At 38.5% G+C, this 23,450-nt stretch overlaps 1 protein-coding gene across 1 annotated transcript; it reads left to right on the forward strand.

The window, feature by feature from the left end:
• The first annotated feature begins 21,338 nt into the window (after positions 1–21,338).
• On the forward strand, positions 21,339–23,218 carry LOC104239223 (tetraspanin-8-like). Its single transcript, XM_009793799.2, has 2 exons — positions 21,339–21,920; positions 22,829–23,218. Exons 1-2 carry the CDS (start codon positions 21,423–21,425, stop codon positions 23,132–23,134), a joined length of 804 nt encoding a protein of 267 aa, XP_009792101.1. The 5' UTR covers positions 21,339–21,422; the 3' UTR covers positions 23,135–23,218.
• The last annotated feature ends 232 nt before the right edge of the window (positions 23,219–23,450 follow it).

Here is a 23,450-nt window from a genome sequence, read left to right on the forward strand (position 1 = left end):
TTCCCCGACTTCGACCAGGATCAAAGCTTCAGTTCCATATACTAAGGAGAACGACATTGCCCCCGTGCCGGATTTTGTCGTTGTCCGATATGCCCAAAGGACTTCGGGGAATATTTCTCTCCATTTCCCCTTAGAGTTGTTCAGCCTTTTCTTTAGGTTTTAAATGATGGTCTTGTTTGTTGATTCGGCCTGTTTGTTCCTACTAGGATGATACGACATTGATAATATTCTTTATATTTTGTAATCCTCGAGGAACTTTGTTACTTTGCTGCCGATAAATTGTTTTCCATTGTCGCACATGATTTCGGCAGGTATCCCGAATTGGCATATGACGTGATCCCAGATGAAGTTAATAACTTCTTTTTCTCTGACTTTCTCGAAGGTATGTGCTTCCACCCATTTAGAGAAGTAGTCAATCATAAATAAAATGAATTTAGTTTTACCTGGAGCTGATGGCAGAGGACCGATGATATCCATCCCCCATTTCATAAATGGCCATGGGGATAGGACCGAATGAAGTTTTTTCCGGGCTGATGGATCATTGGTGCATACCTTTGGCACTTATCGCATTTTCGAACAAACTCCGTAATATTTTTTTCCATACTATCCCAATAGTATCCTGCTCTGATAATTTTGTGAACTAGTGATTCGACATCGGAGTGGTTCCCACAAGTACCTTCATGGACTTTCCGTAGAACATAATCGGTGTCCCCTGGTCCCAAACATACTGTTAGTAGTCCATTGAACGTCCTTCTGTACAATGTTCCATTTTCAGCCCATGTGAATCGAGCAGCTTTTGTTCGTAATGCCCTCGATTCTTTAGGGTCCAATGGGAGCTTTCCATTTTTCAAGTACTCAATATATCTATTCCTCCAATCCCAAGTTAAGCTCGTGGAGTTTATCTCAACGTGACCTTTTTCGATCACGGATCTCGAGAGTTGAACGATAGTACCTAGGTTGATTTCGCCCTCCTTGACTAATGACCCAGATTTGCGAAAGCATCGGCTTCACTGTTCTGCTCACGAGGTACGTGCTGAAAGGTCCATTACTTAAAACAGTGCAAATTAGCTTGTCCAAATATCTTTGCATTTTGTCCTCTCGAACCTCAAAGTTTTATTTACTTGGTTTACTACCAGCAAAGAGTCTCACTTGGCTTCAATGACTTCCTCTCCCAAGCTTCTAGCTAGTTCGAGACCTGCAATTATGGCCTCGTACTCGGACTCATTGTTAGTCAACTTAGAAATTTTTGATGGATTGTCTAATAGTGTTGCCCATGGGTGGCTTCAAAACGATGCCTAGCCGGACCCACTCACATTCGAGGTGTCGTTTGTGAAAAGGGTCCACTCCCCCGATGATGTACCTAATTTTAACAAGAGTTCCTTCTCGACTTCGGGTATGAGGGTTGGCATGAAATCGGCCACGAAGTCTGCTAAAATTTGAGACTTGATAGCCGTTCGAGGTTGATATTCGATATCATACCCACTAAGTTCGATGGCCCATTTGGCCAATCGGCCCGATAGCTTGGGCTTATGCAAAACATTACCAAGTGGGTAAGTGGTTAATACATATATGGGGTGACATTGAAAATACAGTTTTAGCTTCCTAGAGGCGCTTATCAATGAAAGTGCCAATTTCTCTAAGTGTGGATATCTGATTTCTGCTTCTCCTAGAGTTTGACTTACATAATAAATAGGAAATTGCATATATTGCTTTTCTCGAACCAGGACACCACTTACCGCAATCTCTGAGACTGCCAAGTACAAGTAGAGTTTTTCATCTGCCTTTGGAGTATGAAGCAATGGTGGGATCGAGAGGTATCGCTTTAATTCTTCTAATGCCTGTTGTTATTCCGGGGTCCAGGTGAAATCGTTTTTCTTTTTGAGTAGAGATAAGAATCTGTGACTCCGATTTGATGATCTCGATATAAATCGGCCTAAGGCAACTATCCAACCTATCAGCCTTTGCACAGCTTTAACACTATCTACCATGGTAATGTCTTTGATAGCCTTAATTTTATCGGGGTTGATCTCGATTCCTCGATTTGACACCATGAAGCCAAGTAACTTGCCCGAACCGACCCCGAAAATGCATTTTTTGGGGTTGAGCTTCATGTTGTATTTTCTCAATATCTTGAATGTTTCCTGCAAATCAGTCAAATGGTCCTCTGCGCGTAGGGACTTAACCAGCATGTCATCAATTTATACTTTCATTGGCTTACCTATATGTCCTTCGAACATTTTATTTACTAGGCATTGGTAGGTAGCTCCTTCGCTTTTTAGCCAAAAGGCATTACATTATAACAATATATTCCATACTTGGTGATAAATAAAGTCTTTTCTTGGTCTTTCGAGTTCATTTGAATTTGATTGTACCCGAAATAGGCATCGAGAAAACTAAGGATCTCGTGGCCGGTCGTGGCGTCGATCATGCGATCGATGTTAGGAAGTGGGAAAGAATCTTTGGGATATGCCTTGTTTAAATCCTTATAATCTACACACATCCTAAGTTTGTTCCCCTTTTTATGAACTGCGACTACATTAGCTAACCATTCAGGATACTTTACTTCCCGAATGGACCCTATTTTGAGAAGTTTAGTTACCTCGTCCTTTATGAATGCGTGTTTTACATCAGACTGGGGCCTTCTCTTTTGTTTTACTAGTCTGAACTTTAGGTCCAAGCTTAGTCGATGTGTTGTTATTTCCGGCGGGATCCCTGTCATGTCTAAGTAGGACCAAGAAAATAATCTATGTTATCAATAAGAAAATAAATAAGCTTTTTCCTGAGTTCGGGGGTTAACCCCATTCCCAGGTATACCTTTCGCTCAGGCAGGTGCTCGATCAATATAACGTGTCCAGCTCTTCGACCGTTGATTTGGTGGCATTGGAATTTTCGGGAATAACAAAAGTTCGAGGGGTCAAAAAATCTTAATCTTCCATTTAATGCTTCTCTGATTCAGTCGAGGCTGGTGGCGGTGATTGATATTTGGCTTCCTATTTACCCTTGATGCCCGATCCTTCCGATGTTGATAGCGCCAAAATCGGTATTACCTCATCGACCGCGAACATTTCTTTTGCAGCATGCTGCTCCCCGCATACCGTTTTTACCCCCTCCGGCATCGATAATTTCATCATTTGGTGGAGAGTCGAAGGGATTGCCCTCATGTTGTGGATCCAAGGCCTCCCAAGCAGGGCGTTGTACCTCATGTCGCCCTCGATTACGTGAAATTTGGTATCTTGGATAGTTCCAGCATTCCTTTAGTTGTTTCACTGGCCATATTGAAACCGTTCAAGACCCGAGCTGCGGGCACGATCTGATCTTGTAGGCCGAGTTGATCCATGACCCTCGATCGGATGATATTTGCCGAGCTACATGGATCCACTAAAACACGCTTAACTTGAACTTTATTTAATAAGATAGAAATTACCATAACATCGTTGTGAGGCTGATAAATTCCTTCTGCCTCCTCGTCGTTGAATGATACGGTACCTTCTGGCACATACTCTCGGGTCTGTTTCTCCCTCGCAATTGATAGCTTAGTGCGTTTGAACATGGGCCCTTGCGGAATATCGACCCCTCCGATGATCATATAAATTACATGATGCAGCTCTTCCTTCTCATTTTTCTTATTGCCATCCCTTTCCTTAAAATGATTCTTGGCTCGATCACTTAGGAATTCTCGAAGGTGGCCCTCATTGAATAAATGGGCTACCTCCTCTCTCAATTGCCTGCAATCCTTGGTCCTGTGACCATGCGTGCCATGATATTTACACATCATATTGGGGTTCCTTTGGGAAGGATCGGTCTATATGGGCCTAGGCCATCTGGTGTCTTTGATTCTTCCAATTGCTGATACAATGCCTGGCGCATCGACACTAAAATTATATTTCGATAATCGAGGTGCCTCTGTGGGGTTGGCGTACTTATCAAAACCATTTTTGCTCATGAGTCCTTGAGAATTCTGTCCTCGATCGCTTCTCCATTTGTTCCGGGTGGGATTGCGTCCTGGACAACTGTTCATGCAATCTGAGGTGTACGGTTGATATTGGTCTTTGTTCGATCTTGGATATTTGTCGATGTCCCTCTGATTTCTGGCAGCTGACCTATTCGGGTGCACTAAACCGGAAGGAGCTCCTAATTGGTCATCCTCGACCCCGATCTTCGATTGGTACCGATTGTGTACATCTTCCCAAGTTATAGCCGGATATTCGATCAAATTTTGCTTTAGCTGATGTGATGCTATCGAACTTCGATCATTCAATCCCTGAGTGAAAGCTTGAACGGCCCAATCATCTGTGACCGGTGGCAACTCCATGCGTTCCATTTGAAATCGGGATACAAACTCCCTCAACATTTCATTATCCCTCTGTCTTACTTTAAAAAGGTTTGATTTCCTTGTCGCAACCTTTATGGATCTGGCATGTGCCTTTAAGAAAGAGTCTGCCAACATGGTAAACGAGTTGATGGAATTTGGTGGTAGATTGTGATACCAAATCATTGCTCCCTTCGATAGGTTTCCCCGAACTTCTTCAATAAAACAGATTCGATCTCAGCATCTTCCAAATCGTTACCCTTGATAGCGCATGTGTAGGAGGTGACATGCTCGTTGGGATCAGTAGTCCCATTGTATTTAGGTATGTCCGACATACGAAACTTATTTGGAATAGGTCTCGGAGCCGGACTCGAAGGGAACGACTTTTGTACAAATTTCTTTGAATCCATCCCTTTCAAGATTGGTGGTGCCCCCGGTATCTGATCAATACGGGAGTTGTATGTTTTCACTTTTTTATCATTAGCTTCGATTTTCTTCTTTTCTAACTCAATTCTTTTGGTGAGCTCCTCGAGCATTTTCATTATTGCAGGATCAGTCCCTGATTCATTACCATTCGACCTCTTTGGCACTGGCTCGGTACAGCGAGTGATTTCTGGCTCGACCCCACTAGGAGTTCTATGTTGATTTTGTAACCGAGAAATAGTGGCCTGCTGAGCCTGTAGCATCTCAAATATCACCTGGAGACTAACTCCTCCATCTCTTCTGCCCTATGTACCTTGGCCACCAAATTGGCCTTCCCTGCGTACACTCCCTTCGGGGTCCGCTCCTAGGTCCGCATTATAGAAACGTGTGAACTGACATCGACTGGATTGGCAACTGGTGCTCCCCCGAGATTAGCCTGTGGCACCTCGGCTCCTGGAGCAATTTCATTGTCGTTTTCCCCTTGAAACCCGAGACCATCTTCACCATGTATGGGTGCGTTTTGTGAGTTTGACATGTTTTAACCTGAGAGAAAAGATACTTGACAAGAACAAACGTAAAATAATGTGTGTTATCAGAATCAACACCGAATAGTCAATATTATCCTTAGCCCCACGGTGCACGCCAAACTGTTTATCCTCAAATTCGAATAACAATTAAACTTATATTGTGGTTTTAAGGATATGTGATTCCATCTAATACCAATTGATAAGCAAGAAAATAAATGAATAAATTAAGGAATAAAATAAATCAAACCAGTGTACTAGCCAGGTCTTGGCCTTGATTTGAGATAGTCTCGAGGTGGAACAATAAGAATAGTAAAAGTTAAAGCAACTCTGTTGAACCGTGAATGAAATAGCAGGAAAATAACTAATGTATGTATTCTTATAAGTGAATCATGATGCTTACAAATGAATAGGATCTCTCTTTATATAATAGAGGAGTCCTAAATAAGGTACACTTCTAATTATAGTAGGAAACCATATTAACATCTAATTAACCGTTGTGGATTGATCCATTCCGAGATTCACGCCACGATCCTCGACCAATCGCGGATATCTTGCTTTTTCCGTTATCAAGCTATACCAATGTCACTCGGAGTCTTTCTCTCTCTGGCCGTGATTGACGTCGACCTCGGTCCGAAAAGAGGCTTTGATTCCGGACTCGACGTCCTAGCTCCTTGACTCGACATCCCTACCTTGACCAAAGAATAAAATCGGATAGCCTCGATTTCTACATGTGTACAACGATAAACATTAACTTACCTCAAAAACAAATACAAGGAGTACAATGATACTGTAAAAGTCATGCTCCGTAAAACAAAAACAACAATTATGAAATTAGTGGTATGAATTCTCAATTATGTTAAGTAAAGAAATGAAAAAAATATTGAATAAACTTCGTCGACACACAATATTATTTTAATAATGACTTCGACTAAATCTTAGTAAGATTACACGTTCAATGATTAGGTAACGTTGAAAATCCAAGCACCAAGATTAGGATTACATCCAATTGAACACACACATATAGTCTCAACACAATTTTTTTTTTTTTTGGAAGACTACTGTTTTGTTTTCTTGTACTACTAAAAACAACACAATTTTTTTTCCATATAAAAACAAAACAAATTACGAAATTAACAAATTTCACAACCTCAAGTAGCTTTTTTTAAGGCCAAAATTCAAATGAAGTAAAAATAAAATATATAGGACAAAATAACACTCTGCTATAGGAGAATGACTCCATATATGAATGTTAAAGTGTGTTTAGTTTTCTTTATCAGGATTACTCTCAATCTTGTATGTTGTATGGTTCGTGATCGACCTCCTTAATTGCATATTTGATTCAACATTGGACAACCAACACTCATAAAATGAGTCGTTACATTTGTGAAAAGATTATCCTGAGAGATTTGCTCCAAGTCAAGACATTTCAAAAATTAAAAGAGAGCTTTGAAGCAACTAAAGTTGTCTTCGTTTAACTTATAGGTCACAGGTTTGAGCGTGGAAGCAGTCATTAATGCTTGCATTATGATAGACTGCCTACATCATGCTCCTTCAGGTGCGGCCCTTTACCGGATTATGTACAATCATGGAATGTCCGGTGCACCAGACTATCTGATAGAATTTAAAGGTCCACCAAACTATATAGAAAACTAGGTTCTCTATTAGTTTCCATAGAACGCACGCACACAACAGTAAGTAAATGAACACAGAGGAATTTTACATGAAACATTCCCAGCTCAACGGGATTAAAAATCACGACCTACCCTTGTAGGATTTCAACTTCAATACTGAGCAACTTTAGATTATAACCTACGTAACCTAGAAATTAATCTCTTAATCCCTCACTAACTTATAACAACTATGTTACAAGCCACTCTGTAATAACTCTATTACAAAGACTTTACAACTTGACTAACTCTAGCCAAGACACAAACATAGGGGTTTATGATTTATAAAGGGTTTCCTACATAATTCTTTTAAGTAAGCTAAGTAGGAATTACAAAAAAAAGCTTTTACATAGTTACAACCCAACTAAGGACATACAACAACTTGATATGGGAAACTGGTCCGCAGCAGTGTTGTTCTTTGTTCTTGATGCACTTGAGAATAATTTGCTGGATGATCAATCACAGTGAGAGTGCTTGAGTGAATTCTCTAATTGTTCAAGTGATTTGTTTTACCTTCCCTGATATTAATAATTCATTTGTGACATCACTTAAAATGATGTAAGCAAGTTAGGTACAAGGCATTCCCCATAAAGTTGATTGTTGCACTATTTCTATACTGTAGCGTATGCAAGCAGCAACTTTACAGCTGGGGCAGTTGACTTGTATAGTCTCCTCGGGAACTGGTAGCTATCTATTCCCTCAGTTGTTCCTTTTACTCTAAAGAGTTAAACTGTGTCTCCAACTGGAGACTTGTTGATCTTTAAGTTCTTGAGGATGTGTATCAGGTTCCTTATCTGGTTATTAACAGTAAGTGTGTTAGATTATCAAAACATAATAGGGATACACGTATAACCTATCAATTTTCCCTTTTTAATGGTGACAAACTTATAATTCAAGTTCCCCCTAAGAACCTTACAATTCCTATATTTCCCCTGCATTTCTTCCCCCATCTTGTTCCCCCTGAATTATTTTTCCCTTGGCATCATAAAAAGATTAGCGACAGGCTTTTAAGCAATAAAGAATTCTATATTTGAATTAACTCATGTTTCTTATGTGCACACAATTATGACTAAAATAGAGCATAAAAGCAAGGCATAAACAACAAAAAGGAAAAAGCTCTTATTATATGATTTGGATTTTACTATAGGAGAAGTTTCAATGTTGCCAACAACCACCCACAATTTAAAACAACAAAAAAACAAGTACCAACCACAAAACATCATCAGAAAGAATTTCAGAGACAAATACTTAAAACTGGACACTATGGGGAGACTGTTTAGGGAGCACTGGAAGGAGAGCGCTTAAAGGCAGAGGCAAGGGTTTGGAGGACTAAATCCATTCGAGCATTCGCCGACATTTGCTCATTGAGAAGTTTCTCTTTCATGTGCTCTACCTATTGCTTGAGCTCGACATTCTCCTTAGTCAGACGGGCAACCTCTTTGCTTTGAGGGCTACTGGAACCAAGTGTCTCCTGAAGCTAACTCAACTAACTCTCAAGAAGATCATTCCTTACTCTCAACTGCCTTATCTTAGTAGTGGCACTATTCTGAGAGTAGGTCAACTGAAAAATGGTAGAAGTGCTTCCAACTCCTCCAGCCCTATCGATGCACTCACATTCTTCGAGAGTGGATTTGGAGAAGGTTTTCTTCTTAGTGCCCACTATAGCTTGTCCCAGAGGAACCTTGAAGTACTCAAACACCTTGGTGAAAAGGAATCCATAAGGTAGCCCATGATTACCATCTTTGAAATCTTCTACTTTCTGCATGTGCTCTATCATGATCCCAAGCAGGTTGATGTTAGTGAAGTTGTCCAGTGCTTCCGTAAGGAACAGGTCTACACGAGAAGTGATAGATCTTCTCTCAGCACGAGGGAGCAAGACCTTGTTCACCATCTCAAATACGAATCGGTACACTGGAAGGAGGGCCTTCTTTTGTACTTGTTCCCCTTCTGAACTACTTTGTCCTTCAGGATATCATTTCTAAAGTTTGAAATACAAGTTCCCTGACCAGTCGACAACCCCTCAGCAGGCACACCCAGAATAGATCCCAACAAAGCAGAGTCCATTACTATATCAACTCTATTCACCAATACGCAGATGTGATCATTCTCAACTTTGAAGAAGTCGATATAGAAACTTTGTACTTCCTCCTCATATACTTTTGGAGCATCACCGGTGAACAGATGTGTCCACTGTTTAAACTCACAAATCTCAACCAATTGTCGCATTCCAGCTTCCTCTAAAATGTCAGGGGGATATGTGCGGCCCCATAGCACTTTTTGATTCCTCAATTTCTCTTTCCCAGCACTCTGGGGATCACCAACTTTGGCCTTTTTGGAGGAACCAGGTTCCTCATCAACATCAACTTTTCTTTTGACAGACTTTCAAACATTCTTTCCTTTTTCATCAGACCTCATAGGCTTTTCACCCAATTCTTCCATCACATTGGCACCAGACTCTTCCACCAATTTATCACCAGATTGTTTCACTACATTTTCACTAGAGACAACATCATCAACCTTGTTCAAGCTTTCAGTATTCACAAAAGATCCCTTTTTAGGCTTGGAGAGACCATGCTTATGTAAGCGCTTTCTAGTCAAGGAACCAAGTTCCTCTTCTACTTCATCATCCACAGGCACTGGCTTTTCACTCATAGACTTCCCATCTTTCATCAATTTCCTTCTTCTAGACTTATCTTGGCTATTCTTAAGAGCGGACTCAAGAGCCTCCTTATTTGCAACCGTGTAGTGGGTTGCTTAGGAGTTGGCTTTTCAGCAACAACTGATCTACGCCTAGTCGGGCTGGTAATCGGCAAATCATCAGAATCCTCTTCACTGTCCCTTTTTTGTTCTTCAAACACAGATCTTATCTCAGGAATAACCATACACAGAGGCTTAGCATAGAAATGAGGGGAAGGAGCAGGGTTAGTGCTGACCTGGGGTTCTTGAGAGGACCCCTGAGTTGGATCCTCCGCAGAGGGATCAGGTCCTCCTACAGGTTTCCCAATAGCATTGTCCTGTGCCGATGGTTCAATAAGCAAAAGCTCTCTACCCTCTTCAACAGTCTTGGACTCTTCCCCCTGAGTCTCAGACCCATCCTCACCTCCTTCGATAATAACCTTTCATTTGCTATAGATAACATGTTTTCTATTGCTTCTTTCTCTTGTAAATCCATGGACAATACAGGAGAAGGAGGATTGTTACCGGTGGACTCAAGATCAGGAACTATCTTTGTTGAGTCAACATCTTCAGCATCAACAGTTTTGTCGACATTTGAGCCTTTGTCCCCAAGAACACTGGAGATTTCTTGATTTTCCTCTTCTTCAACTATACCCTTTTCACCCAACTTTTCTGGCGAGGCAAGAGGAGCTTGTAGCCATAAACCTTTTTGGGGTCGAGATTTTGCGGCTTCTAAGAGAACCAGAACTCGATTGCGTAGGTGAGGAGATTGAGTCTAGGGGCAACTCTATCGTAGGGTTTTGACAAGTAGTGGTATCGAGTGAGGAGACTGACATCGGTATTTTAACTAGTGAAGACTCAATAGGGGTGTTGCTTGGAACACTCGAGGTTGCACAATTTTCAGCCATAGTGAGAAGAAGAGAAAGGATTTGGTAGATTGAAGAGAGAAAGAGGAAGGAAAGGTTTGAAGTTTGATGTGAATAGTTATGACAGTGATAGATGTATTTAAGATGGATGAGGGACCGGTTAGAAAGGATGGCAATTTTGGGGAGTCGGGTCGATTACCAACTGGGTGAGATGTTTGGGTTCAAAATATGCAAAGAAAATAAACTGACACGCTGATGATGTGGCATGTGTTTTAACCGTTAAAAATTGTGCATAAGAGAACAGAGAAACTACTAACCTGTGTCAGGAGAACCAGGTTCCCTGACTAACTTTGCATCTGTAAGCTTTGCCCTTTTTACCAGCGTACACTACATCAACTACTTATTTTCTTTGTAATCATCATGTGTGTCTACCTATAACGGTATAGAGATGAGTTAGACTTTGCCAGAAAATACTTTTTAGCTAATTTTACTTGTATATTTCTTTCATAGCCAATCATCGAGGGACCAGGTTCTCAGTTAGGTTTTATCAGCACCAGTGCCAGGAGATTTCTTTCATAATGTTCTCTGCTTAAGGCCTTGGTGAATATATCATCAATGTGATCTTCTGTGCTATAGAATTTCATGCAAATGATCCCCCTTTCAACATTGTCTCTGAGGAAGTGATGGCGCACATCAATGTGCTTAGTTCTCTTATGTTGGACTAGATTTTTGGCCATGTTGAGTGCACTTGTATTGTCACACATGAGGGGCACATAGTCAGAGAACATTCCAAAGTCTTCCAACTGCTGCTTGATCCACAGCAAGAAGCAGCTGCTACATATTTCGCTTCTGCAGTTGAGAGTGCCACCGAGTTTTGCTTCCTTGTACCCTATGAGATTAGACAAGAACCCAGGAAATGTGCCATTCTAGATGTGTTTTCCTGTCTACCAGATATCCTGCATAATTAGCACCAGCATACCAAATAAGATCAAACTTATCATCTGAGGGATAGTAGAGAACCAGGTCCTGCGTTCCTTTGAGATATCTCAATATTCTCTTGGCAGCCATCAGATGAGATTCCTTTGGATTAGATTAAAACCTTGCATAGAGACCCACACTAAACACAATGTTTGGTCTGCTTGTAGTGAAATACATGAGTGACTCTATGATCTCTCTCTACATGGTCTGATTTACAAGGGAACCAGGTTCATCCATGTCTAGACGTATAGCTGTGGAAATAAGAGTGTCAATAACTTTTGATGCTTCCATTCAAACATTTTCAACAGCTCATTGATGTACTTCCGTTGACTTATCAATGTTCCCTTTTGAGATTGCTTCACTTGAAGTCCTAGAAAGAAATTCAGTTCTCCCATCATACTCATCTCGAACTCACTCCCCATGAGTTTTGCAAATTCTTCAGAAAGAGAGCCAGTTGTGGCTCCGAAAATGATATCATCAACATATACTTGAACAATGAGCAGGTTCCTCCCTCATTTCTTCAAAAAACGAGTGTTGTCTATTTTCCCTCTTGTAAAGCCATTTTCTAGAAGGAACTTTCACAACCCTTCATACCAAGCCTGGGGAGCCTACTTTAGCCTATACAACGTCTTGTCCAGTTTGAACACATGCTCAGGATGCTCGTGATACTAAAATCCAGGTGGTTGCTTGGCATAAACTTCTTCTTTTAGGAAGCCATTCAGAAATGCACTTTTAACATCCATTTGGAACAATGTGAACTCCATATGTGATGCAAAGGTAATAAGGATTCTGATAGCTTTCATTCGAGCAACTGGAGCAAAGGTTTCATCATACTCGATCCTTTCATCCTAATTGTAGCCTTGAACTACCAGCCTTGCCTTGTTTCTTGTTGTGTTTCCAAACTCATCAATCTTGTTCCTGAATACCCACCTGGTTCCTATAATGGTTCGATCTGTAGGTCGAGGAACCAGGTGACATACCGTGTTCCTCTCAAATTGATGAAGTTCTTCCTACATGGATGTGATCTAGTCTGCATCTTTTAGTGCTTCCTTGATATTTTTGGGCTCAATTTGAGATAGAAAAACTGATAAGGCAAGTGAGTTTCTGGTCTTTGATCTGGTTTGAATTCATGAATCAAGAGGAGTGATGATGTTATCAAGGGGGTGTGAACTGTTGTGTTTCTAGTTAGACACCTGAACCTTGTTGTGAGAAGGTCCAGGTATTTCTGCCCGTGAGCCTTGATTTCTTCTTGTCTCAGCGTATGGAGTTCCTTGAACAACATCGACAACTCTGTTTTCAGCTTCAGTTATTGTAATTGAGGGACCAGGTTCCTCTCCATCAGTTGGATATATGGTTATAACATCCTCATTTGATTCTTCAACATGGCTTATCATATCATCTTTTCCATTTTCCATCTCAATGATTTCACCTGGAACAGATAAAGGTTCTCCATCTAGGTCAACATGTCTGTCCTTCTCACATGAGAGGTGAGATTCATCAAAGATCACATGTATACTCTGTTCAACACATTGAGTCCTTTTATTGTATACTTTGTAAGCTTTGCTTTGATATGAGTATCCCAGAAAGATTCCTTCATCATCTTTGGCATCGAATTTTCCAAGAGCTTCCTTTATATTATTGAGGACAAAACATTTACACCCAAAAGTCCTTAGATGTGTCAGCTTGGGCTTCCTTCCATTCAGCAGTTCATATGGAGTTTTGTTTAGAAAGGACCTGATCATGCACATGTTCACCAAGTAGCAAGCAGTATTGACAGCTTCTGCCCAGAAATACATTGCAATCCCACTGTCAATCAACATTGTCCTTGCCATGTCTTAAAGTGTTCTATTCTTTCTCTCCACAATAACATTTTGTTGAGGTATTCTTGGAGCTAAAAAATTGTGAGTGATACCATTTCCAGTACAAAACTCATCAAATTTGGCACTGTCAAACTCAATCTCATGATCAGATCTGATGCAAGCTACATTATTACCCATCTTACTTGAATCTTTTTGACGAAGGAAACAAACACTTCAAAGGTTTCATCCTTGGTTCTAAGAAATAGAGTCCAGGTGAATCTGGAGTAGTCGTCAACTATACCGAAGATGTATTTCTTTCCTCCTATGCTTGGCAGCCTCATAGGTCTACATAAATCTATGTGAAGAAGATCAAGTGGCCTTGAGGTACTGACTTCTTTTTTGGGCTTGAATGAGGATCTGACTTGCTTCCCCTTCTACACATGCATCACACACTTTGTGATCCTTGAAGCTTGACTTGGGCAGACCACGAACCAAGTCTTTTTTGACTAATTTTTTCAGCAACGTGAAGCTTGCATGACCCAACCTCCTATGCCATAATTCAGCATCATCATCAACAACACTTAGACGGTTGAGATCACCATTCTGCAGAGACTTAAAATCAGCAACATAGATATTTTTGTATCTTTTTGCCACTACCACCACCTCACTAGACACTAAACAAGACTGTACATATTTTTGACAATAATTCCACCTTGTTTCCCTTGTCACAAATCTGGAAAACACTTAGCAAGCTGTACTTTAATCCGTTCAGATAGTACTCATTTTGATTGAGTGAGAGAGAGATTTCTCAATCCTTCCAACTCCCAGAATGTATCCTTTCTTACCATTTCCAAAGGATATACTCCCTCCTTACAGGGCCTTAAGTGAAAGGAAATCACCTGTACTTCCAGTCATATGCTTTGAGTAGCCACTATCCATGTACCATTGTACGCTACTCCCTTTCACTGTTCCCTCATCATCGTCGGCATCTTCATCATCATCAGAATGAGCCATCAAGGCAAAGATTGAGTCATACTCAGTTGCTTCACTTTCTAATGCCATCATTGAACTATCACTATGATCATTTTCTTCTTCAGATTCGTTGGAGGAGTCTCCCCATATAGAAAGAGCTTCATTCACAACATTATCGGCAACATTCTTTCTCTTGAAGCGTTTATTAGGAACCGGGTTCCTCTTGGATGCTTTGTCAGAGTTGTTTTTGTACTGATCTTATTTTAGGAGAGGGAAATCCTTGATAAAGTGTCCTAGCTTACCATATTTATTATAGAGGTCATAATTTTTTGGCTTGCTAGAACTACCTCTTTTTGGAATGCCTCCATTCCTGCGAACTATTTTCTGGAATCTTCTTGTCAAGTAAGCCATATCACCATCCTCACCACTTGAGTCATTGCTGTCTGTTTTGAGGACCAGGTTCTTCTCCTTTTTGGGCTTTCTTCTTTCATTGTCCTTCTTCTTCTTCATTTCATATGTTTTTAAATTTTCCAACAAGTTTATCTATGGTCAGCGCTTGCAAGTCCTTTGACTCTATGATAGCATTCACCTTGCTTTCCTAGGAGCTGGGTAGGACACTGAAAATTTTTCTAACAAGCTTGTTTCTTGGAATGATTTCCCTAAGAGAGTGGAGCTCATTGATAATAGAGGTGAATCAGGTATGCATATTTTGAATGGATTCATCGTCATTCATTCTGAAAAGCTCGTATTCAGTTGTAAGTATGCCAATCTTTGACTGCTTGACCTATGTTGTCCCTTCATGAGTTTTCTGAAGAGCCTCCCAGATTTCTTTTGCTGATTGGCATACTGATATCCTGTTATATTCATCAGGACCAATTCCACAAACAAGAGTTTTCGTTGCACGAAAATTCTTTTCTATGGCCTTTCGATCAGCATCATTGAATTCCTTCCTCGTTTTAGGAATGGCTATAGCTGGGTTTCCAAGAGTCTTGGTAGGAACAAAAGGGTCCATCACAGATAACATCGCATAGCTCTAAATCTTCAGCCATGATGAAGTTGTGCATCCTAGTCTTCCACCATCCATAGTATTGGTCGTTGAACCTTAGTGGTCTGTAAGTAGATTGGCCTTCTTTGAAGTTTAGCAGAGCAACCATGAGGATCCTTTCTAGGTGTTAACCTGATATAAAGAACCCGCTATGATACCAATTGATAGAATTTAAGGGTCCAGCAAACTATATAGAGAACCAGGTTCTCTATTAGTTTTCCAATAACGCATGCACACAGTAGTAAGCAAATGAACACAGAAGAATTTTACGTGGAAAATTCCTAGTTCGACAGGATTAAAAATCACCACTTACTCTTGTAGGATTTCAACTTCACCACTGAGCAATTTTAGATTACAACATATATAACCTAGGAATTAACCTCTTAGTCCCTCACTAACTTGTAACAACTCTGTTACAAGCCACTCTGTAATAACTCTATTACAAAGACTTTACAACTTGACTAACTCTATCCAAGACACAAACACGAGGGTTTATGATTTACAAAGGGTTTCCTATATAATGCTTCTAAGTAAGCTAAGTAGGAATTACAAATAAGAGATTTTAAAAAGTTACAACTCAACTAAAGACATACAACAACTTGATATGGGGAACTGGTCCGTAGCAGTGTTGTTCTTTATTCTTGATGCACTTGAGAATCGTTTGTTGGATGATCAATCACAGTGAGGGTGCTTGAGTAAATTCTCTAAGTGTTCAAGTTATTTGTTTTACCTTATTTTATGTTAATAATGCATTTGTGACATCACTTAGAATAATGTAAGCAAGTTAGGTAAAAGGCATTCCCCATAAAGTTGACTGCTGTACTATTTCTGTTTGTACAGTCTCCTCGGGAACTAGTAGCTATATGTTCCACTAATAGGTCTCGGAGCCAGACTCGAAGGGAACGACTTTTGTACAAATTTCTTTGAATCCATCCCTTTCAAGATTGGTGGTGCCCCCGGTATCTGATCAATACGGGAGTTGTATGTTTTCACTTTTTTATCATTAGCTTCGATTATCTTCTTTCCTAACTCAATTCTTTTGGTGAGCTCCTCGAGCATTTTCATTATTGCAGGATCAGTCCCTGATTCATTACCATTCGACCTCTTTGGCACTGGCTCGGTACAACGAGTGATTTCTGGCTCGACCCCACTAGGAATTCTATGTTGATTTTGTAACCGAGAAATAGTGGCCTGCTGAGCCTGTAGCATCTCAAATATCACCTGGAGACTAACTCCTCCATCTCCTCTGCCCTATGTACCTTGGCCACCAAATTGGCCTTCCCTGCGTACACTCCCTTCGGGGTCCGCTCCTAGGTCCGCATTATAGAAACGTGTGAACTGACATCGACTGGATTGGCAACTGGTGCTCCCCCGAGATTAGCCTGTGGCACCTCGGCTCCTGGAGCAATTTCATTGTTGTTTTCCCCTTGAAACCCGAGACCATCTTCACCATGTATGGGTGCGTTTTGTGAGTTTGACATGTTTTAACCTGAGAGAAAAGATACTTGACAAGAACAAACGTAAAATAATGTGTGTTATCAGAATCAACACCGAATAGTCAATATTATCCTTAGCCCCACGGTGCACGCCAAACTGTTTATCCTCAAATTCGAATAGCAATTAAACTTATATTGTGGTTTTAAGGATATATGATTTCATCTAATACCAATTGATAAGCAAGAAAATAAATGAATAAATTAAGGAATAAAATAAATCAAACCAGTGTACTAGCCAGGTCTTGGCCTTGATTTGAGATAGTCTCGAGGTGGAACAAAAAGAATAGTAAAAGTTAAAGCAACTCTGTTGAACCGTGAATGAAATAGCAGGAAAATAACAAATGTATGTATTCTTATAAGTAAATCATGATGCTTACAAATGAATAGGATCTCTCTTTATATAATAGAGGAGTCCTAAATAAGGTACACTTCTAATTATAGTAGGAAACCATATTAACATCTAATTAACTGTTGTGGATTGATCCATTCTGAGACTCACGCCACGATCCTTGACCAATCGCGGATATCTCGCTTTTTCCGTTATCAAGCTATACCAATGTCACTCGGAGTCTTTCTCTCTCTGGCCGTGATTGACGTCGACCTCAGTCCGGAAAGATGCTTTGATTCCGGACTCGACGTCCTAGCTCCTTGACTCGACATCCCTACCTTGACCAAAGAATGAAATCGGATAGCCCCAATTTCTACCTGTGTACAACGATAAACATTGACTTACCTCAAAAACAAATACAAGGAGTACAATGATACAGTAAAAGTCATGCTCCGTAAAATAAAAACAACAATTATGAAATTAGTGGTATGAATTCTCAATTATGTTAAGTAAAGAAATGAAAAAAATATTGAATAAACTTCGTCGACACACAATATTATTTTAATAATGACTTCGATTAAATCTTAGTAAGATTACACGTTCAATGATTAGGTAACGTTGAAAATCCAAGCATCAAGATTAGGATTACATCCAATTGAACACACATATAGTCTCAACACAATCTTTTTTTTTTTTGGAAGACTACAGTTTTGTTTTCTTGTACTGCTAAAAACAACACAATTTTTTTTCCATATAAAAACAAAACAAATTACGAAATTAACAAATTTCACAACCTCAAGTAGCTTTTTTTAAAGCCAAAATTCAAATGAAGTAAAAATAAAATATATAGGACAAAATAACACTCTGCTATAGGAGAATGACTCCATATATGAATGTTAAAGTGTGTTTAGTTTTCTTTATCAAGATTACTCTCAATCTTGTATGTTGTATGGTTCGTGATCGACCTCCTTAATTGCATATTTGATTCAACATTGGACAACCAACACTCATAAAATGAGTCGTTACATTTGTGAAAAGATTATCCTAAGAGATTTGCTCCAAGTCAAGACATTTCAAAAATTAAAAGAGAGCTTTGAAGCAACTAAAGTTGTCTTCGTTTAACTTATAGGTCACGGGTTTGAGCGTGGAAACAGTCATTAATGCTTGCATTATGATAGACTGCCTACATCATGCTCCTTCAGGTGCGGCCCTTTACTGGATTATGTACAATCATGGAATGTCCGGTGCACCAGACTATCTGATAGAATTTAAAGGTCCACCAAACTATATAGAAAACTAGGTTCTCTATTAGTTTCCATAGAACACACGCACACAACAGTAAGTAAATGAACACAGGGGAATTTTACATGAAACATTCCCAGCTCAACGGGATTAAAAATCACGACCTACCCTTGTAGGATTTCAACTTCAATACTGAGCAACTTTAGATTATAACCTACGTAACCTAGAAATTAATCTCTTAATCCCTCACTAACTTATAACAACTCTGTTACAAGCCACTCTGTAATAACTCTATTACAAAAACTTTATAACTCGATTAACTCTAGTCAAGACACAAACACAGGGGTTTATGATTTATAAAGGGTTTCCTACATAATGCTTTTAAGTAAGCTAAGTAGGAATTACAAATAAGAGCTTTTACAAAGTTACAACTCAACTAAGGACATACAACAACTTGATATGGGAAACTGGTCCGCAGCAGTGTTGTTCTTTGTTCTTGATGCACTTGAGAATAATTTGCTGGATGATCAATCACAGTGAGAGTGCTTGAGTGAATTCTCTAATTGTTCAAGTGATTTGTTTTACCTTCCCTGATATTAATAATGCATTTGTGACATCACTTAGAATGATGTAAGCAAGTTAGGTAAAAGACATTCCCCATAAAGTTGATTGTTGCACTATTTCTATACTGTAGCGTATGCAAGCAGCAACTTTACAGCTGGGGCAGTTGACTTGTATAGTCTCCTCGGGAACTGGTAGCTATCTATTCCCTCAGTTGTTCCTTTTACTTTAAAGAGTTAAACTGTGTCTCCAACTGGAGACTTGTTGATCTTTAAGTTTTTGAGGATGTGTATCAAATTACTTATCGGGTTATTAATAGTAAATTTGTTAGATATCAAAACATTACAGGAATACACATATAAAATATTTCAAAATTGGTACAAAACCTATTTTCATTAAGTAGCGAGTCACATAGTTTGACAAAAAGTCAAAACTAAAGTTACTCTCCTGATTAAATTCATTTTCATTCAGTCCACTAAGATGTCAGTATGGTGCTGTACTATGTGGTTCAGCCAATGGCATTTGTTCTTTAAAATTAACTATTCATTTCACGTGGCAGTTTTCCGTAGGAGGAAATCTATCAAATTCATAAACTCCACATGTATATGGCATTATTATGTTATATTACCAGAAATTAGGAACAGGAAAAGTAACTGAAATTAGAACATGGCAATGCACACGCTTTTTAAGAGAAACTTTGAGAAATCATTATGTTTTAGTGGTTATTAGCTAGTTGTAACTATCATTTACTATATTACTTCGTATAGCTATGTTTTGAAAATTTTTAGAGTGTATTCGATGTATTTAAGCTACTGTATTCATGAATATAATAATATTTTTAGGCGTGAAACAGGAGATTATAGATAAACAGATTTTTGTATTCGAGTATATTCGATTGTATTCATGGCGTGAAACATGAGAATTACAGCTGGATAGATTATTGTATTCGATTGTATTCACGGCGTGAAACAGGGGATTACACAGTTTTTAAACTAAAAGTGAATCAATTAACATAATAGACTCCTAATATAACTCAACAAACTTAATTATAACACATAATTTTTGTATTTTCAGTTATAAAAAAGATTCTCAACCGAAAAATACCCCAAAAATATAGCAATCTTCAGAGAAATTATATAATTACATTGAATATAGTTAAATATATAATAATACATTTGAATACATGAAGTATACCATGTCATCTATAGTGCAAATACATATGAATACATGCTGCAGATACATTTGAATACATATATACATCTGAATACATAAATTATATTAATTAAAAAAACATATAAATACATTCATGAAATATAGTGAGACATTGAATACAATGAAATACATGGAATACAGCGAGATACACTGAAGTACAATGAAAAAAAGACAGTAAATACAATGAAATACATGGAAATACAGCAAGATACATTGAAATACACTTTAAAAAAAAGTAACAGAATTTTCAAGTTGCTCAGCCCCAAACTCCGTCATCTTTGCTCAAGAACAACCCTAATGTCGTCTCGTCGAGAGGGTTGCGATTGTGACTCGAAACGTCATTGTTCCTGTTACTGTAATACTATTCCGGCCTCTCCAACTTCTAACATTCAAAATGACCACACAACAACCAAATTGCAGCTTTGCAGCGTTTCCCGAAATAGAGAGAATGAAGAAAATTACCGTTGAAACTCTCCTCGAAGAAGACCTCAGCGGAGACGACAGCGACAAGCAGAGAGAATACAGTAATTAGATGGAGAGAGCTAGGGTTTTCCCTTCGTTGAGTAGCCATAGCCACTGTTGTGAGATCGAAATAAAGATCTTTGATGAAAGCTCTTTTATACTAGCGAGAGGATTTGTTTGAAAGCTCTTTTCTTCATACAGTATTTGTTTGGTAATATGTGGCAACAACAATGGTAATCCTTTGGCATGGCGTGAGAAGAAAGAGCGGAGATCCACGGAATGGGGGAAGAGAATGGCGTGTATCAAATTAGAGAAAGAGAACGTGGAGTGAGAAGTTTATATCAAATACAGTAATTATGTGAGAGAAAAATCTGAAAAAGGAGAGAGAAAAATAAAAATAGTGCATATAGTGGCTTAAGGGAAGGAGGTAACCAAAAATAGATATTTTGCTATAAACATTAAAATGTATCTATAGAATATAATTTTTTTAAAATGATATTTATTTAAAATAAATAAGGTATTAACATTTGCTACAGGAGGTAAAATTCTTTTATATTAACCATCGACTGCTTTGGATTAATGAAAACAGCAATATAATTAAATAACATCTCCACCAGACAGACTTCCTTTATTTTCCACCTTTTTCTACGCATTATTCCATATTCTCACCACCCATTCTCAACATCCTTCATTAGCTACCCAAAAAAAACAGAAAAAATAAGAAGAAATAAATACTACTAAGAAAGAACATACCCTGATCAGGTTTCAAGGGTTGGTTCTTTTTCAACCCTTAGAGATCTGATCTTTCATATAATTATTCATCAATTTTTTTTCCTATCCAAAAAAAAGAAACAAAAAAATGGTTCGTGTAAGCAATTTCTTAATCTCATTTGTTAACTTGTTAACCTTTGTTCTTGCTATAATGGCTATAGCAATTGGCATTTGGGCTAAAGCAGAAGAAAGTAAAAGCCTTTGCCAAAAAGCAATTTACATGCCTTTTTTAATATTTGGGGCATCACTTCTCGTACTTTCTTTAATGGGATTAGTGGGATCTTGCTGTAGAGCCTCATTTTTCCTATGGATATATTTATTTTTTCTGTTTTTGTTCATTGTGGGAATGATTTGTTTCTCGGTTTTCACTATTTTGGTTACAAATAAGAACGTGGGCAAGGCTTTATCTGGAAAGGGAGATAATGAAGCCAAATTTGGAGATTGGCAATATTGGTTGGAGAGGCATGTTGTTAATGAAAAACATTGGGGTGATATTAAGAGTTGTATGGCTACTTTCAAATATTGTCAAATGATTCCACGTGGCAAATCTGCAGATTTTTACAAATATAGCCTCACCTTTACTCAGGTTTCATTTTTTATTGTCTTTACCCTTTCATTAGTTTTGCATGCGGGTTTCCTATTGTTGGGTGTGCGAACAAAGTTTCACATTAGTAGTTGAAAAAATTGACAGCCTACATATAAGTTGTAGGGATCTCTTAATGGTGTGAGGTCTTTTGCGAAAAATCGTGCAGACTTGGGCCAAAGCGGACAATATGACATCATATTAAGAGTATCTTTTGACCATTTTAGCCCAACACCTATATATATCTTGATTTATGCTTTGGTGCACTTTTTCGCTAGACTCGTTTAATACAATGTCGCGTCATGTATGCAGTAGCGGAGCAGGATTTTTACTGATGAGAGTCAAAATATAAAAAAGTAAGCTTACGGAAAAGTTAAGGAATGTCAATATATAATATACATATATATAAATAAATAAATTTATCTAGCTATACAGTGTAGTTTTTCGACGTAAGGATACAAATTGAAACCCTTTCAATACATGTGGCCTCGGCGGTGCATGCGTGGTTCACATAGAGCTTCTATGGATGAAATGATTATACGTATTAATTTCCTTTTAGATGAAATAACGCTTGCTCAAATATATTGAGGAGACTAAACCTTTAGTTGTCAATTGTCACATTGAGTTCTACTCTCTCCCTCCGTTCACTTTTACTTGTCTCCTATACTAACAATATATTTTTTTTTATTTGTCCAATATACTAAATCAAAAAAAACAATCTTTTTTTTTCCTGTTTTATCAATAACTCCAAATCATTTCTCAAGATTTTCAAAAATACTATTATTATTATAGTAATACTATAAAATATATACTTCATTTATTTTTTCTTAATGAGTGTGCAAAGTCAAAAGTGAACGGAGAGTATATATTTAGACTTTTGAACATGCTAATATTTTTTTTTTATGGTGCAGTCGAGTTGTTGTAAACCGCCAACTTACTGCGGCTTTGAGTTTCACAATGCAACCCACTGGACAATGCCAAAAGCAGGACCAGCCGTGCCAGACAGTGATTGCAAAACTTGGAGCAATGTTCAGAATGAGCTCTGTTTCAATTGCCAATCATGCAAATCATCATTCCTTGAATCTATACAGAAAAATTGGAACAAATTTGCACTCATCAACTTTTGTGTCTTCGTTTTTATCATCATAATTTACTCTGTTGGTTGTTGTGCTCTAAGGAACAATAGATCAAAAGGATACTATAAACCATACCCTTAAACTTTTCTAAGTGATTTATTTGGTAAGAAGGAGCTTATTTGGCTTGGTTATCTGTGACATTAATACTGCATTTTTGTTTGTGAATGACTTGACTTTGTAAAACAATCTGTAAATTCCAATTTGCATGGATTTGTTAAATTATAGGAATTTTTATAGTCTTTTGTACTGATATCAAGTCTTCGCAGCAAATAAATATTTCCTGAATAGGATAGCTATACTAGGTTTTGGTGTTTTACTATTAGTGCTTCTGTAGACTAAATGTAACTAATTATGTCAAACTTCTTGAGTCTTGTCTGTTTTCTTCCTACAATAACAT

Source organism: Nicotiana sylvestris, chromosome 6 (genome assembly GCF_000393655.2).
Source record: "Nicotiana sylvestris chromosome 6, ASM39365v2, whole genome shotgun sequence".
Classification (NCBI taxonomy): Eukaryota; Viridiplantae; Streptophyta; class Magnoliopsida; order Solanales; family Solanaceae; genus Nicotiana; species Nicotiana sylvestris.